At 33.8% G+C, this 17,040-nt stretch overlaps 1 protein-coding gene across 7 annotated transcripts in view; it reads right to left on the bottom strand.

The window, feature by feature from the left end:
• The window catches only part of SCN1A (sodium channel, voltage gated, type I alpha subunit), a 130,945-nt gene that overhangs the window by 44,989 nt on the left and 68,916 nt on the right, over positions 1-17,040 (bottom strand). For 5 of the 7 annotated variants that reach the window (XM_012726114.1, XM_012726107.1, XM_012726119.1 and 2 more), the window contains 10 exons: positions 14,573-14,691; positions 12,470-12,559; positions 10,564-10,692; positions 7,867-7,958; positions 6,740-7,009; positions 3,548-3,611; positions 2,964-3,105; positions 2,152-2,358; positions 1,319-1,330; positions 397-681 (listed from right to left, as the gene is read on the bottom strand). In XM_012726114.1, coding sequence (XP_012581568.1) covers positions 397-681; positions 1,319-1,330; positions 2,152-2,358; positions 2,964-3,105; positions 3,548-3,611; positions 6,740-7,009; positions 7,867-7,958; positions 10,564-10,692; positions 12,470-12,559; positions 14,573-14,691 — 1,410 coding nt within the window. The remainder of the gene's footprint in view (positions 1-396; positions 682-1,318; positions 1,331-2,151; positions 2,359-2,963; positions 3,106-3,547; positions 3,612-6,739; positions 7,010-7,866; positions 7,959-10,563; positions 10,693-12,469; positions 12,560-14,572; positions 14,692-17,040) is intronic. The other 2 variants (XM_012726116.1, XM_004674582.2) reach the window with 1 other exon arrangement.

Below are 17,040 nucleotides of genomic sequence, written 5' to 3'. Positions count from 1 at the left end.
CATGATAGTTTATAGAGAATTTAGGAAAACAAAACAACAGAAAATAATTAAAAGGGCATCATTGATCAACTAGTTTCATATCCATATTTCCCCCTAAAACAGCTGAGGATCAAAAAGATTTAATGCCATTAATTTTAGACAACGATCAGCAGATAGCAGCAAGATGAGAAACCATGTCTCCTGTTTTAAACCAGTGTTATCTCAACTACACCGAGATGTAGATTTATATGCATGCAAGGTAAAATTTTTTCATGATCATGTTAGAAAAGGATGGGTTTGATTGTAATAAAGGGCAGTGGTCAACTCAGTTTATAAAAATTCCTAAGTCCATTTTAATCCTCCCCTTCTCTGTGGTCTCATTTTCCCCATGCATCATTTATCAGGGCAGTGCCATACCTGGTGTGGGGAGGAGTACCTCTTTTCATATGTCAGTCTATTCCCTTCAATAGAGAAGCGAAACCCCTTCCTTCTGATGCTGTCTTCAGATTCGGATTTTTGGAATTCATCCTCATCTTTTTCTTCACCACCAGATTGCTCTTTCTGTTTTCTTTTCTTTCTCCGATTTCTTCTTTCCTTAGCACTCTTCGAACTCAATTTAGAGACTTCAGATGAGCTGTCTGAGAGCCCACCTGCTGCACTGGGCTCTCTGGAGTGCTCCGAGGCAGTTACTGCTGCTGCCTGCTACATTGAGGAGAAGTAGTTTGAGCATGGTACTAAAAAAGACATTATCTTTTTTTTTTTAATTGGCTCAAATATGTGCATGGGATTTCATAAACATATTTAGTTGACTCAAGCTAAGCTTATACAGAAGCTCTACAAGTGTAAAAGGGATTTTTTTTCTCTTTCCACCTATGAAAACTTTAGAGTTCATTTGGTTTTCTATGTGCTAATCCATATTATGTTTGTGTTATATTTTCTAGACCCCATATTCAAAAGTCAATCAAAGACCAACAAGAATATAAATTCACATTACATTTTGAGATTGATTTACTCTAAAAATTGGCAGTTAATTAGCATAATATTCTTTTCTCTGAAAAAGAACTGGAAACAGGAATTAGAATTGCTGAGTCACTTGAGGTCATAGCCAAAGGAAGGAGGAATGAGAAAAAGATCTGAGGTCTTCTCTCCCGTTGAAACCGATTTGTGTAGTACCGCAAAATTGTATCAACCAAACTTATGGAAAATAATAAAATCCCTTCCTCATCCCTCCACAATATGGTAAGATATCTAGATGACTCCATTAGGAAGGGTCATTTAGTTTTTGCTAAGCAAGATAAGTTGTTCAATTCTCCAAAAACCATCCCCACCTTCAACTTACCACTGGTTCTTCCTGGACATGTGGGCATGGAATGAAAACAATGCTTTTTGATCACAGCTTATACTGGTACTAATTTGGCACTTTGATTATTACTATTATTTCAGAGTACCTTCGATAAAGGGACTCTTGCAAATAGGTAAATTATTGTCAAAGTAATTTTCGTTTTTGGTAAAGACTGAGTTTGTATGCTAAACAAAGTGAAGAAAGATGATAGGAGAGGCATTTACACTTGTTATATTATAAGTACTAGCACCTTACTAAAAGACAAGGACGCCTTATGTTAGTAAGCTCCTCATAAAATTGATGACTTTTGCATGTCTATTGTGTATTCCACTGTTAACAGAGGTCATTACATTAGTTGATCATATCCTTATTTATGTAAGACAATTAAGCATCCACTTAAAGTTAGTATGTTTGGCTTAGATAAATGAATAGACTATCTTCTAAAAACCAGTTGGACATCTTTTTAGATAATAACCAATAAACTATTGCTAATAAAAGACAATCCTTAGGATTTCCTTTCAATACCCCTATACTCAATTACTACAAGAGTTTCACTTCAGAGTCTCACTTCAAAAATTTATATCATCTCTTATATTCTAAGAATCTTAAAATACTAAGAAGAGAGACTACTGTCACGGTCAATGTTTGAAGTATCTTAGAATAATGAAACTAAATGATCTAGAGATCAAAATGTAGAAATCCCTACTCATTCCATATCACCAGTCTGTATAGTAAACAATTTTCTGTTATTTTCTTTCCAGTATTTTTATAATCAAAATAATAAAAACGTAAGACCATGAAAGAGGACAAATTTGAATTGGTAAATTTACCTGAGCTGCCTCTTGTTGCTTTTTAAGCTGTTCGAGCATCTGCTGAAATTCGGCTTCTTTCTGTTCTGCCTCTTCCAAAGTAGCCTGATTCTGTTCCTCGTAGGCCATGGCCACCACAGCCAGGATTAAATTTATCAGATAGAATGAACCCAAGAAAATGACCAACACAAAAAATATCATATATGTTTTGCCAGCAGCACGTAATGTCTGGAAATAAGAACATCAAAATTATCATTTATTATTATTTTACTCAGGGCTTCAACTTTCAACTTGTATAGTTGCTGGACTCTGATATAAGTAATGTTTATGTTGGTCATACCCGCTGCTACTTCTTTGACTTTCTTTTTATCCTCAACTTCTTCCTTCTCTCCCAACTTATAATTCACATCCTGATCGCTGGGATGTGATTTTTGGATTTACCATGAATAAAGCAGAATCATTGAAATACCATGGAGGAGACCAAAGTCAACTTTCTACAAATGGTTCTTCATTTTCATCACCTATGACCTGAGGGAAAAATACTAGATGGGGTTGATGAGGCTGAAAGGAGGGTATGCCTTCTGTTTGGGAGACATTCTGTTTGTGTTTTAAAAGGATGAGAAATAGCTTTTTACACAAGTGGATTCGTCCAGAATTGCCACTGGCATCATCCTATCTAATAGTTGTTAAAATTGATAGGTTAGGGGATTCAAATGTCCTGATTTCAAGTCTACTCTTTCTACTGTATTATACCGTGTCTGGGATTTCATAACTAAGTCCACTTTCTTGTATATTTCTTTTTAAAAATAGTGTATGTCTCTTTAGAGTCTCACCAGTTGATAAAGATTTTCCCAGAAGTCCTGAGTCATCAGTCGAAAGAGGGACAAAAATGCCCAGCTGAAGGTATCAAAACTTGTATAGCCATAATTGGGATTTCTACCAGCTTTCACACACATATATCCTTCTGGGCATTGGCTGTAAATGGGACAAATGAAAGGATTACAAGACACTGTGCTATCCTTTTATTCTAGAACTTTTTTGACCATAATTAAGCAGGTAGATTTGCTACATCAGAAGATACAAGGGTAATGAATAACAAAAGTCTTTCCCAAGTTTCAATTTAATGATTTTAATAGCCACCTGATGTCATCATTAAAATATACTACAGCACTTCTAATAACATTTACAAACCTATTTCTGCTGCTAGTTGGCATTTTAATGTATTTTTATTTGATTTTCTCTACTACTCATAGTCTGCATATACTTGTCTAAGGGAAAGAACATTCTTAAACTATTACTTCTTAATCATATTAAATTAAAAAAAGTTAGTTGGCTTTTATCTGCCAATGTCTACTAAAAGAGAGAAAAATACATGCATGTGTGTTTATGTGCCAACATCCACAAATTATTCACTTACCCTGCATCAGAGCTGTTTCCACAAAGTAGTGCATCTAAAAAACCCTCCAGGAAATAATGATATCCTGTTTAGAAAAAGAGAAAGTCATATGATAATCATTTGCACTTCATTGAAAAATGAAAAATGAGGCTCTGTATTTAGATTTCGAGTACTTTTATTATTTCATTTTATTTTTTTAGTTTATTTTTGTATAGAAGAGCTGGGGGATAGGGCAGAGTTATGGGAGTAGGGGCAGTGAGAGCATTTACCAGAGACAGAATGGGAGCAGAACAAAAGGTGGATTTACTGAAATATACTGCTAAGGGAAGCAGCAGGTGAGGCAGAAGCAGTCTTCTGCGCCACATGTGAGTTATTTCCCTGGCCCACCTGGGATCAAACTCAAACCATGCATTGGGCAGTCAGGATGAAAGCACTGAGACTTAACCCCAGGCTACCGGAGTTGGATACTCATTGAATAATTTTAAATATACAATTCATTCAAAGACACATTAGTCCCTTCTCCAAATATGAGATATTATATTAAAAGGATGCCTAATAATACAAAGTATACAGTATAAATAGTACTGTGCTTGATTGTACAAAGCATTTATTCATTGTAAGTGTACATGAGAGAATCACAGGTACTAAGATAATATTTTATTAAGATGTCAGTCACTTTCATCACCGTGATAAAAAAATAAAAATTTCATTTTGTAAAGTTAGTTAAGGATGACAAAGATTTTTTGTGTTCTCAAAATGCATGTATTTCATAACTAAGGGATTATATTGTTTTTGATTTTCTCTCCTATATTTTTGAACATGACTTAGAAATATTTAGTAATTAACTATAGTTTACATTCTACCAACTTCCAGGACATATATAGGCAGCTTATAGTAAACAATGCAGAGATCTGCCAACTGCTAAAAGGTTTAAATAAAAAATAATCTTTAATACTAAAGTTAAAATAATTGCTATAGGTGTACATTACATTATTGCAAAGTTTTCTGTTTCTGGCAAACTCTTAGATTTTTTTCAATATCCACTCTTTCAATATCAATAATTCATTACTTCCATGAATTATTCCTTGATATCCTCTAATTCCTTCCCAGTAAGGACTGGCAAAACAATCTGTAAAGTATGCATTTCCATCATTATTTCATTCATCCTATATAATTAATTAACATTGAATTTAAAAATATTGTCCCTCCTTAAAAGTCTAATCACTATTTATTTCCACATTTACATATAGGTGGTGCCTAATAGATTTGCAATAAAATTTACTAATTGAAAGGGTGTATAAATGATACAAAAGAAATGCAAAGAAAAAATTATTGTCAAATTTCATAGAAATATTTGCTAGGTGCTAAAACTTCAGAAAATTTTGCCTTAGATATAATTCTGTAAGGGATACATAATCACATAATGATAAATATCATTTTGATTTCTAATATATCTAATTCTTTGAACTAGAAAGGACAATTAAGATAGGATTTCTTAACTTAAAATTAAAATTAGAAAAAGTTAAAGTAATGAAGACTTCTAAATGAATTTTTGAGATCTTGTATCTGTGAATGAAGTTTTTTGTACACTGAATTTAAAGATTTATAAGCTTATTCTGTGGAAAATATAACCATTAGTCACAATGTCTATTTTTGTTTGTTTTTTAACCAAATTTGTAATCTTAATTTATTTTTAAGATAAATTTATTTTCAACATACTTACTTTTAATTTTAGTAAATTTAATTTTATGTTACTTTCAACAGCAAACCAATTTGTTTATATTTGGTTTAAAGTTTTTTTCAACAAATGGAATACTTAAGAGCAAATTATAAGAAAGATTTTTAAGTCTGAATATGACCTCTGATTTTTTTTAACATATTCAAAAACTATGAAAATAATTAGTCTACTAAGTTTTCATTAGTGAGAATAGCCCTAACATTCTTGTCCTTATTGTCTCTTAATCTTAGATGTAAAAATTATGACATTTCAAGGAACTGGTGACAGCAGTAGATATACTGATAACTCATAAGAGATACTTCATTTACTGTTCTGACATTTTTCTTAAGGCATTTTCCTAAATCTAAATATTTATAACTACAAATTATTTTTTGGAATATCATTAATATCCTGGAAGAGTTCATCTGTACCAACCATGGTATTTTCCAGGTCTACAACTATAAAAAGACACTGATGCGTTTTTAAATTATGCTTTCATTACTTTAAGAATTGCCAAATCACCAATCACCTTTTATGACTAATACTATTTGTTCTACACCACCTGCCACTGAGGTTTTCTTTTTTCTTCAACTTTTTCTCATAAGTATTACAATCTTATAATAATAGACATAGCTATATTTAAGCATATTTAGGGCCTAGATTTTGTGTATCTAATATTTTTCTGTAAAGGACATTCCTTTTCCCCATGAATCATGTTCTAAATGTCTCTGCTTTTGAAATATTGCTCCTGGCAGATACTAAAATTAAAGAGAGTGAAGATTTTATATACTCTCATTGGCACTTTAAGAAGAGAAAAGATTTTAGGCCACTTATTTTCTCATCATTTTTGAGTAGGCTAAACATTCAACTATTTTGTCTGAACTCTTAAAGATAATATGATTTCCCCTAGCTTGTATGATTTATCTGCTATTTTTTACTATTTTCTCTTAAAGCTCATTTGATTCTGATTTCTTTCTCTTTGATGTAGTGCTACTTTTCAAATAGAAGAATAATGTCTATCTTCAGGTCTTACTTGACTTCCATAAAATAACCATAAAAGTAATCTAATAGTTTACAATCACCCAGAAGCCTTGCATCATAACCATTATTTCCCCCAACTTCCTGTACAGTTTGTGGTATATAAACAGCACTGCAGTGAATGTGTAATGGGTGATACTTGCAAAGCTTTCAATTTACAAAGAGCCATCACATATTTTATGTCATTTATCTCCGTCACAATGACAATATACTGTCACCAAAGGCATTTCCTTTTTAACCAAGTTGTTCAGTCTCCCATATGGCCATAAAACAGAATATAACATTTAGGATTCAAAATTGAATGATTGCTAAAAAAATAATGAAATGTCAGTGCAAACCACAGATGAAGTGATTTAGAGATCATAACCTGTTATGCAATCACTTAAAAACCAATTTCCATGATAGATGGAGGACAAATTAACAATAAAAAGATATAGCTACATATTAGTAATGCTTACTCGAATCTTGAACATATGACTTCCAGTCAAACTCAATGAGAGTTTCGTTTACAAGTGTGCCATTGTAATTTATGGTTATGTTCTTCTCTATACTGTGCTCCTCCAGGGAAGCATTGGTAGGAGGCCACTGCACGCATTTATTCCTCAGGTTGCCCATAAAGAGCTGCAGCCCAATGAGAGCAAACACACTCAGGCAAAACACTGTCAGGATCATGACGTCTGAGAGCTTCTTCACAGACTGGATCAGGGCGCCCACGATGGTTTTCAGGCCTGAAAGAGAGAGGGCTATTACTATGAAGACATAGACTAGAACATCTGAAATAACAAAACCTGCACACAATTTTTTTTTTTAAAACATAGACTCTATGTATGATTGCTATGTTAATGAAACAACAACACTTCCTAGGAGGCTGAAGAGCTTGTTGAGATGAACTCCAGAGAGCTAATGGCCAAACAATGAAATGAAGATCCATATCCTATTATGTTGAGAGAAAATAACATCCCCTCATGGTTTCATAAAGATGAAGTTTTTCTATTTCCCACTTTTGTAACAAAAGCTACCCATACTGTCATTGGGTTCAGTTATCAGCTTTATAGCAAATTACTTGAATAAACATTTTTATATTCCTGTTTGCAAGTAGGAGAAGTTTTACTGTAAACCTGGAAGTGGTTTGGGGTATGACTTCACCTTAAGGTAATAAATTCTCCATGCAGACTCATGGTTTTCTTCTACTCCTCTGTTTGTTAAGTATATTAAAATTGACATTGATCTATAGTCATCAATGCCAATGATGAATAAGAAATTGAAGATAGATACATTCAATAGGGAACAAATCTTTGGTATAACTAACATGGAGGAAGAAAAACATGACATCTCTAAGTGCAAATCAACAAAGACCATTTTTAACAACGTCTCCTTCAAAAATCATTGAATTCCAAGACTAATGAAAAATACCAAAACATAAAACCTTATTTCCAAATAGTAAGAATCATAATCTATATAAAACCTGACTTTGCTTGTTATGTTTTTGATTGTTTTGACAAGTTTCTGTAAAGCTGAATGTCAATCAGACACTGTTCCTGAACAAACATGATGGGTAAGCCTGGGTGTTTAACTTAGCTCTCACCTGGAATGACTGAAATAGTTTTCAGTGCTCGGAGAACTCTGAATGTTCTCAATGCTGAGACATTGCCCAGGTCCACAAATTCTGTCACATACCTGTAACAGGGAGTTCACACACAAACACAATAACAGGATACAAAAAAAGAGCTGTAGGTACAAGGAGCCTTATGCTTTACACTAACCACATCTTACCTGAAATTACAGAAATAGTTTCAAAACTCTCAAGACTCTGAAAGTGCGAAGAGCTGAAAATTTGCCTAGGCTTACAAATTCTGTTATATACCTGTAGAATTAAATCAGAGTTATTCAAGCTTTAAGCAGTATTAATATTATTTGCTTGGGTCTTTTATGAAGACCTTGGTAATTTTAAATGATAGTATTGTAAGTAATTTAGAAAGTCAAGCCTGTTGCTATGGTTTTCTTTATTCAAATTTAGGCCACTGAGTAGATGTAAACTTAATAAAATATACAATCCTGTTGCCATTTTGGAATACATTACTATCAACATCATGTGTAACCTAAGAGAATTAAGAAACACATCATAGTTCTCGGCTAAAGTTTCAGGGTCTTTGATAGAAAAGAATATAGGAAGTCATCCAAGAGAGATATAGGCACAAAAGGACAGATTGCCTTATTGCCTATCTGTACCTGAAAAGTGTAATTCTTACATGAAAGTTAGGTGAGTTAAGAACAATGCTTTTGGGGGATCCAAAGTGATGACTGCTGTTTATTGTCATGAAACAGTAGTCCCAATATATCTTCTTTTGAGCTGTGGTCAGGGACAGTGATGAAGGATTGGGTCACCCTGACTAGAGGAATTAAGATGAGATGGGCAGCATTTAGAACCCTAGGAATATCAGTACCACTTCTGCTGTCCTCTTCATGCACCTATAGGAGGCCATCAAAGTCAACTTGGGAAGGAATGATGAGGACAAATGACTTTGTCCCACCTTCCTCCACACACTAGTTTCACCTACATGTGAATAATCTTCCATTTCTTTTCTGAGTTTCCTCTTCCTGGGAAAGTTTAGCACAGAACAAAAGGACAGATGCAGAAATTGTGCCTGTAACTGAGCCTCTGGAAAGGAGTGAAGGAAATGAAGGTTTATGATGAGGGTAAAGAAAGAGGCAAAGTCACAAAAGGGAATGAAGAGATTGGGAGAGAAACAGGAAGAGGCAGAGAAATCTTGTCTATTAGCATCTTAAAAGTTAATTTGCTAGTGAAATAATAATTAAACATAAATATATAAGTCATAATGTATTAACTATCTTTGCAAGTTTTATCTTCATTTGTCAGAATGTTTTGATATTGGAAGATGCTCATTTTCTACGAGTCTATCCAAGAAACCAGGGAGAGTGTGTATGGGCGAGATCAATGAAAACATACAGGGTACTATTCAGACATCAAAAATGTAAACTCATGCTATTTGTGTTAATATGGATGGAGCTGGAAGGGATTATGATAAATGAAATAAGCCAGAAGAAGAAAGACAAATACCAAATGGTGTCACTTATATATAGAAAATATGGAAACCAAACAAAGGGTTGGGCAAAGATAAAACTTAAAAAAAAAAAAAACAACTTTGAAGTTGATCATAGAACTGAAACATCCAGAGGGGTAGGGGAGGGGTGAGAACTGGGTGGAGCAAGTACAATGGGTATGCTGGAGGACAAAGGGTGCTTTGGCAGTGGGCGCACTAGGGTAACTGAACAGAGAGAGCCTATACTTCCAATAGACTGACAAGGATGTAAATGCATGGTACTACAGTAAGAAAAGTTTATTAAAAAGCAAATGGCTGGGGCCAGGAGAGTTGTGACTATAATTTTTTTTAAGATTTATTTATTTATGCATACAGAAATGGGGTACAGGCCAGAGGTTCAGGGGCGGAGAGAGTCTTTACCAGAGAGTGGGGAGCAAAACAGGCAGATCGGCAAAGTACACTGCTTAGGGGAGCAGCAGGCGGGTCAGGAGAGGTCTGTGGCGCTTTGTGGGTCACCTCCCTGGGTGGCGGGTATGGAACTCATGCTGAAGTGGCTTTAGCTTCTTAGTGCTGTGCTTTAACCCCTGCATCACCAGGGAGGGCCTGTGACTGTAGTTTTTTTTTAAAGTTTTTATTTATTTTTTTATTTATTTATGCACACAGAACTGGGATACAGGCCAGAGGAGCAGGGGCCTTGAGAGAATTCACCACAGTCAGAGTGGGGAGCAGAACAGGCAGAACGAAGAAGTACACTGCTGAAGGGAGCAGTGGGTGGGTCAGGAGAGGTCTACCTCACCATGTGGGTCAGTTCCAGGGCAGGGATCCAACTAGAACCTAAGTGGCTCTGGCCAGATTTGCAGTGCTGGGCTTTAACCTGCTACGCCACCAGGGAGGGCCTGTGACTATAACTTTGAAAAGCCATTTTCACAGATGTATTATGAATATACTGGTGCTTTCATATTAGCATATGCATATGTTTAAAAAAGTGACATGTATGAAATGACTAATAGATTTGTTACATATGAAAACTGTAATTCCAGCTACTACAATAATTTCATCCTAAACTAAAATGTGCAGTTTGTTGTGTTAAGTTAAAATCCAGAACTTAAATGTATAAAGACAACAAAGTAACCTACAATTAAAGCAAGCAGTCTTTAAAAGCGTAAGCATACATATAAAGTAAACAATATTCTCTGTTGAAATAAAAAAGAGGCACTTACGCAAAGGTAATTACAGTAAAGTCGAGCCAGTTCCATGGGTCCCTCAGGAAAGTAAAATCTTCTAAACAAAATCCCCTTGCAATAATTTTTATAAGTGATTCAAAAGTGTATATTCCTGTGAAGGTGTACCTGGAGATAAGTATCCAAAAGTAATTTAAAAAGTAGAAATTTTCTTTCATGGCAGATCAATTTCTTATCATCTGTCAATGAAACAAGTGACTACTAAGAAATAATCTAAGCATGCTGATGTTACTTTCTTCTTAATTTATTTTTGTATCATTCTCGTTTCATGCCTTTTCCATCTCATTCGTAATCCCCGTGGACTTCCATTACCAATTCACCCATGTGCCATCACCTTTCCCACCCCAGTTTTGATGCTGATATTCTTTTCATTGAAATAAAACATAGTCCTAAATTTAAATCCAACTCCCTAATATATGTAGAGTTGATTTGAAAGTGTATTAAGAATATCTGCTGCATAATGTTCATTAGTTACTGTCCAAAATGTCTTAATATTGACATATATAGAGCCTTCTGAGAAGTATTCAGTATATATACATGATCAAGTAGCCATAATATTCAATAATTCAAAAGCACAAAATGATTTTCCTTTAAAAAATACAAGCAGAAATAACCTCAACTTTAGCCATGTTTTAAGAATGACAGAACACTGGTAAATTAGCAAGTCTTATGTTTTCCCTTTCAACAAGAGAGGTTGACTTACTTGGAAAAAGAATTTTATTAACATCAAAGTGGATAATTAAAGGGTCACAAGAGGTGAAACTTATCTCTCTCTCTTTTTTTTTTTGCTTATAAGCATTCGAAATTTATTTCTCACATTTCTGGAGACTGAGAATTCTTAGATGAAGTTAGCAGAAATTTTTCCTTAGGAAAAAATATTATGCTAATTGAGTTTAGATGGTTCCAAAGTTTAAATTTCTTACTTCACATCATTAGAAATCTGCATGTTCCTAACTTCCAGTTTTAATCTGTTAAGAAACTAGGGTTGCTTGAGGATTTGTTGGGACCTCACAAGTTAACTTCAACTTCTAGGGACTTCATTGTATGTAAATTTTACTATTTCCTTTAGAATGTTCTCCCTCTCGTGATTGGCTCCAATCAGGAAGTGTCCAGGAAGGGGAGAGGCTCTTGTGAACACCTCCATGGTTGTTGTTTGAAGGGTTAGCAGCCACAGAGCTGGTGTGGTTGCAGTGGGAGGTGGGTTGTCAGCAGAGGTAGCAGTCACCCTTAAGGCTAGAAGCGTTATCACCCTAAAATGTGTCCCAGAACAGAGAAAAAAACCTGTCAGCTTCTGAAAAAGCTTCTCTAACTCTCAACCTACTGAATTTTCATGTTCAACTTTCAGGAATTATTTTCAGTCTTTTTTTGGTGACTGTTCTTGAAACTGAAAGAGACCTGACATGAAGTGAGAGTGGCAGTGAGAATTTTGTGGGGCTCAATATGTCTTTATGGCATGTGGAACCTATCCCGAAGAACTCTAACTCATCAAATTCATCTGGAATTTAACAGGAACATGTCTCCATTTGGGCTCCTTTGTGTAAATTTTTCTATCACATTTGCTTTGGCCAATTTTCCTAAGGGAAAATTGAGGTTCAAAAGTGATGGACTTCTGGTAACTACTGAAGAAGATATATTAAATTCGTTATCAGCAATCTCCTCAGATACTCCAAGGAGTATTTTCTTTCTGCTGTGTAATTATATTTAGTAGTGGCTATAATAAAAAATGTTCTTTAGTTCTATTTAGAAGGTATATTAAATCATGATTCCAAAATCTTCAATAAATATATATTGATATAGATATATATGTCTCTCTCTATATAGACACACACACACACACACACACATACTCACATGGTAGGTGGTTTAAAATATAAGTTGAACTTACTCTACATTTTTTGTCCATTCAGGAGGGTTACTCATGGTCATAAACACACAGTTTGTCAAAATAGTGCACATAATTAACATGCTGAATAATGTAGGTTGTTGTTAAGGAATATATACAAAAATCTAAATTCATGAATTAAATCATGTAAACTAAGAGCAAAATACTCAAACTTCATTTTTCCTAGGATTCAGTAATGTATACATCGTAGACAAGTCATCCAATTTTTACATTTACATTTCTTCATCTACAAAAATAAGTAATAGTATCACCTCACAGTTTTAGTATAAAGTGAAAAAAGATATGACAAAACTTTGTATAAGTATAAAGTGGTGCATTTGCTACTATTATTAACCCAGATATTTGTCTCCCAGAGAACTTAAGTGGGAAAACTGTAGGTTACCTAGAGCTGTATCATCACTTCAGCTAATGCAGGTAATTACAATAGTAACTTGCTGAGGAAAGCACATGTCTGAATTACTGTAAATTCTTAAATACATGTTATACTATATGGTTGAATACATTAAAAAAATGTAACCATGTGTACAAAGTACAGCATGGTGCTAAGTGTGGAGTCACTCATTTTGAAATGAGTTTATACAAATACAGAAGCATTGCATAATATTGGAAGTGAATATTCATTGCATAATATTGAAAGTGAATATTCTTGATATGAATGTAATTAAAATTCAACATAAAAGGGATTTTAGGCAAGTCTCAGCCTCACTCTGCCACTGAACCTCCTGTGTCTCTATTTACATCATGGAGCTAGTAAACTAAAAACCTAATTTGTTTAAGGTGCAATCAACTGAGTTAACATGTGAAGCACTTGGGACAGGCAAATAAATATATATTATTAGTAAATAGTGATGTAAGTATTAATTAATACAAATGAATAAGACACTATAGAATTATGGAGCTGAAAGGACTTTGAAACGCAACCAGCTTAATCATTATATTTTAGGAATAAGATCTGAAGTCTGGAAAAATTAGATAATTTGACCAAAGTGTAGAACACATCCAATATTCTTTTCACTATAGTTTACTGCCAAAACAAAAATTTTCCATAAATGGAAAAGAAAGCTTTCATCCAATGACCACATGATGGCACTAGGAACACAAACTAGGTTAAGGAAACTTCCTATAAATGTATCCTGAAGATAAGATTTTTATCTTTCAAATAATTTTAATAATAGCACATCTATACCACTAAGGAATTTCTTGCTATCATCTAAAGATGAGAATGACCTTCTATATTTTAGAGGAGCCCTTAAAAAAATCAGGTAGTATGAGCTTATATTACAGCAGCATTTCTGTATTTGCTATTGCCAAAGACATCAAAGGAGAAATAATTAAAATGAAGTTTTTCATCAATGAATATGAACAGATGAACTCAGATGCAGAGTCCTTTTTTAACATCAGTGGGAATCACAAAGTCAAATTCCTAAAGACAATTTAGAAATAAAATCTCCTCTTCTTTCATAAACTTACAATCTTTAAGAAATTAGGCTTACAGGTTGTGAAGTCATAATTCAATGACAAATTTGAGATTCAGCCAATATTGTAGGATTTCCTTCACAATTTCATTAGGAAAGTTCAAGAATTAGCTAAGCCCCCTGACATTCTCTCACAGATAATAAACTTAAAGGCTTATGCTAAGACATACTAAAATGTCTTATATTGTAGATGTCTAAACTTGTCCTGGAAGTAGATTTCACTGTTTTTATATCATTCATCATTCCAAATTATAAACAATGACAAACTTTGTACAAAGATGGTAAAGATAAATATGGCTATCTTATATAAATAACTGCTTTAGAAAGACTTAAAGATTTGGGGGGGTATATTTACATACTATATATTATAAATCATATATACATTTGAAAGCTACATAAAATATATGCAAAGTTTAAGACTTTACAAGTTTTAGCAATATTTATGTGACTAACATACCTTAAAAATAAGCTTATATGACAAAAGAAAGTAAAAAATGAGAATGACAAAGGCTATAGAACATGGATACTTCCCAACTTCATTTTATATTTAGTTACAAAGCACTTATAGATTATGTACAGTGAGTTAATATTGATCACTTGAAAAGGATATGAATGTACCAAAATCTTAATAGCTATTTTCCTAAGAGGATTGAAGGGAGTTAAAATGTACAGGGCAGAGGTGGCACTGAACCGGAAGATGGCCTTCCCTTTATTCAATACTATAAAAGTCTGCAAGATAGGAACACAACATAGAAGTATAAAAGCATAAACCATTTAAACTATATTGCCTACTTCTGTAATTTTTATAGTGAATTATTTCAATGTTCCAACTTTTTTGTGCACCACGAAGATAAACTATCACTATCACTTACCTTTTAACTTCTACTTACCTGCAAATTTATGGTACCTAAGACACTGGGCCAAGAGAGTTTATTTTATTTTATTTACATTTTAAACTTCTGAGTTATATAAAACTTTAAATGGGTCCATATTTCATTTCATTATAAAAATTTTAAGAGACTACATTCCTTTACATTCATATTTGAGTTTTCCCAACTCAAATATTATAAAATTAATCCAGTGGAATGCAAAATCATTCAAAAAAACTAATATTGTTTTTGAAATAACTGTTTTTCTATCTATGCTTATTATATAAGTAGTATCCTTCTATTTGTAATAGGAAATAAAAATACCTACCATCAAACCCAAACTAGGTTTAGGTTAGATATCATTGATTTCTGTAGGCCACATTCCCTGGAGAATATCTGTTGACTAGGAGTGCTATATTCTGTGCTGGGATTTCTGAGTTAGCTGACACATTGAATTCTAATCCCAGTTGACAGCCTATATCAGGCAATATTTTCTTATGAGAGAAGAAAACTCAAAGTCCCAGTAGAACTCCAGGACCCATGAATGTGAATGAAATTGCATTTCAAAAATTAGACATGCTTGAAAGCAATAGCAGTGTGCGGGACAAAAAATAAAACAGTGACACACAATTTCAGTTTCAATAGCCTATCAAGGGTTCTGACTCAGTGTTTCTGATGATGTTTACTTATATTCAGAGAGACCCAGAAGTGGGGTGAAGCCTTTTGTCCTGGAAAGAACATACATTGGGTAAGGAACATCAAAACTTTCTGATTTAAATTCACCCATTCTTCAGATGCTCTGTTTGTTAGCTAGAGGAAAGATATCCATGCTCATTTTATGACATGGCAAGAGTTTGTTTACTTTCCACTGAGAATCTTTGGTAAGGGCTTATCTCTACCTATACTCAGCTCATTAGATTTCTCATTTTTTCCTGTCTACCTTAAGATTTTCTAAAAAAAAGTAAGCATTTTAAAACATGTATTGATTTGTTGTTTGAAAATAGGAATTCTGGTCCCCTCTGGAGACTTAGGGGTTAAGTCTCAGGGCTGTCACTTCTGTGGCCTGAGTTCCATCCCCCTTGCCCCCCACAGGGGCCTAACCCATATTTATGTTGAAGCAGACCTCTCCTATCTAGCTTACTGCTCCCTTTAGCAGTATATTTCCATACATCTGCCTTCTCTGCTCTCTACTCTGTATCAGGTGAATCCTCTCACTCCTGCACCTCTGGCCTACATACCAGTTCTTGTATGCATAAATAGAAATAAACCCTAAAAAATGAAAATACCAATTCCTTACTGGTATGTGTAGAAGTGCTATAAACTAGGGCCATGAAAATATGGCCCTCTCAGGGGTGCTGTTATGCAAGATAAGTGTTTATAAACCTTTAAGGCAATTTGACAACCTAATTTCATATCTGATGAATTTAATAATAAAATAATAATAATAACAAAGTAAAATGTTTAGTGGATTTGTTTTTATTTTATTTTCTAGAAACAGATTTTACTGTATTTTATAAAAGAATGTTAACTTCACCTTTGCAATAGAATTTGAAAAAGCATTGCTCTAAGTTTCACTTTGATTCTTTATTTTCTTTTTCATCTTTGAATAGCTATAAATTCAGAATGCAAAGAATTTTATTATTGAATCCATTTAAAAGAGAAGAAAATTTCACCTTTGCTAACTAGAGAAGTTATTACCTGTCTCCATAATACTTAGTCTCCCTTTTCTCTGATTCATTCAATGCTCCTGTCCCTAAATGACATTGTGAAAACATTGTAATACATGAACAGACTTGTGCAATGTGAATGCTTTTACCCTGTAGAGTACACTCACTCAAGGACACAGAAAAGTCCAGGTCCATAACTTAGTATTGAATATAATCCATCCTATAACTTTTCTCCAAAAATAGGCCCAGCAAGACTTAATAGAAATGTTGGGGGCTAAGAATCACAGAAGCTGTAAAAATCTAACCTGGAATATAGATTTTAAATTAATAGCCTTTTCGTTTCAAATAATATCCAAATTAATTATAAGATAGATACTATGATTCAAAGAGATAATGAGGACTAAGTTAGTTTATAGTAGACTAAAGCAAGGGCTTGAGAAGGAAATGTTCGAAGATGGTACCACATGTATATAGCTTAGTAGACTAGAAAAATCACTAGACTCTAAAAGGATGGAACTACAAGCAGGAAATACCTATAACAC

This window comes from Condylura cristata, unplaced genomic scaffold (genome assembly GCF_000260355.1).
Source record: "Condylura cristata isolate star-nosed mole 26May11 unplaced genomic scaffold, ConCri1.0 scaffold00002, whole genome shotgun sequence".
NCBI lineage: Eukaryota > Metazoa > Chordata > Mammalia > Eulipotyphla > Talpidae > Condylura > Condylura cristata.
This window is presented reverse-complemented; position numbering and strand designations above follow the sequence as displayed.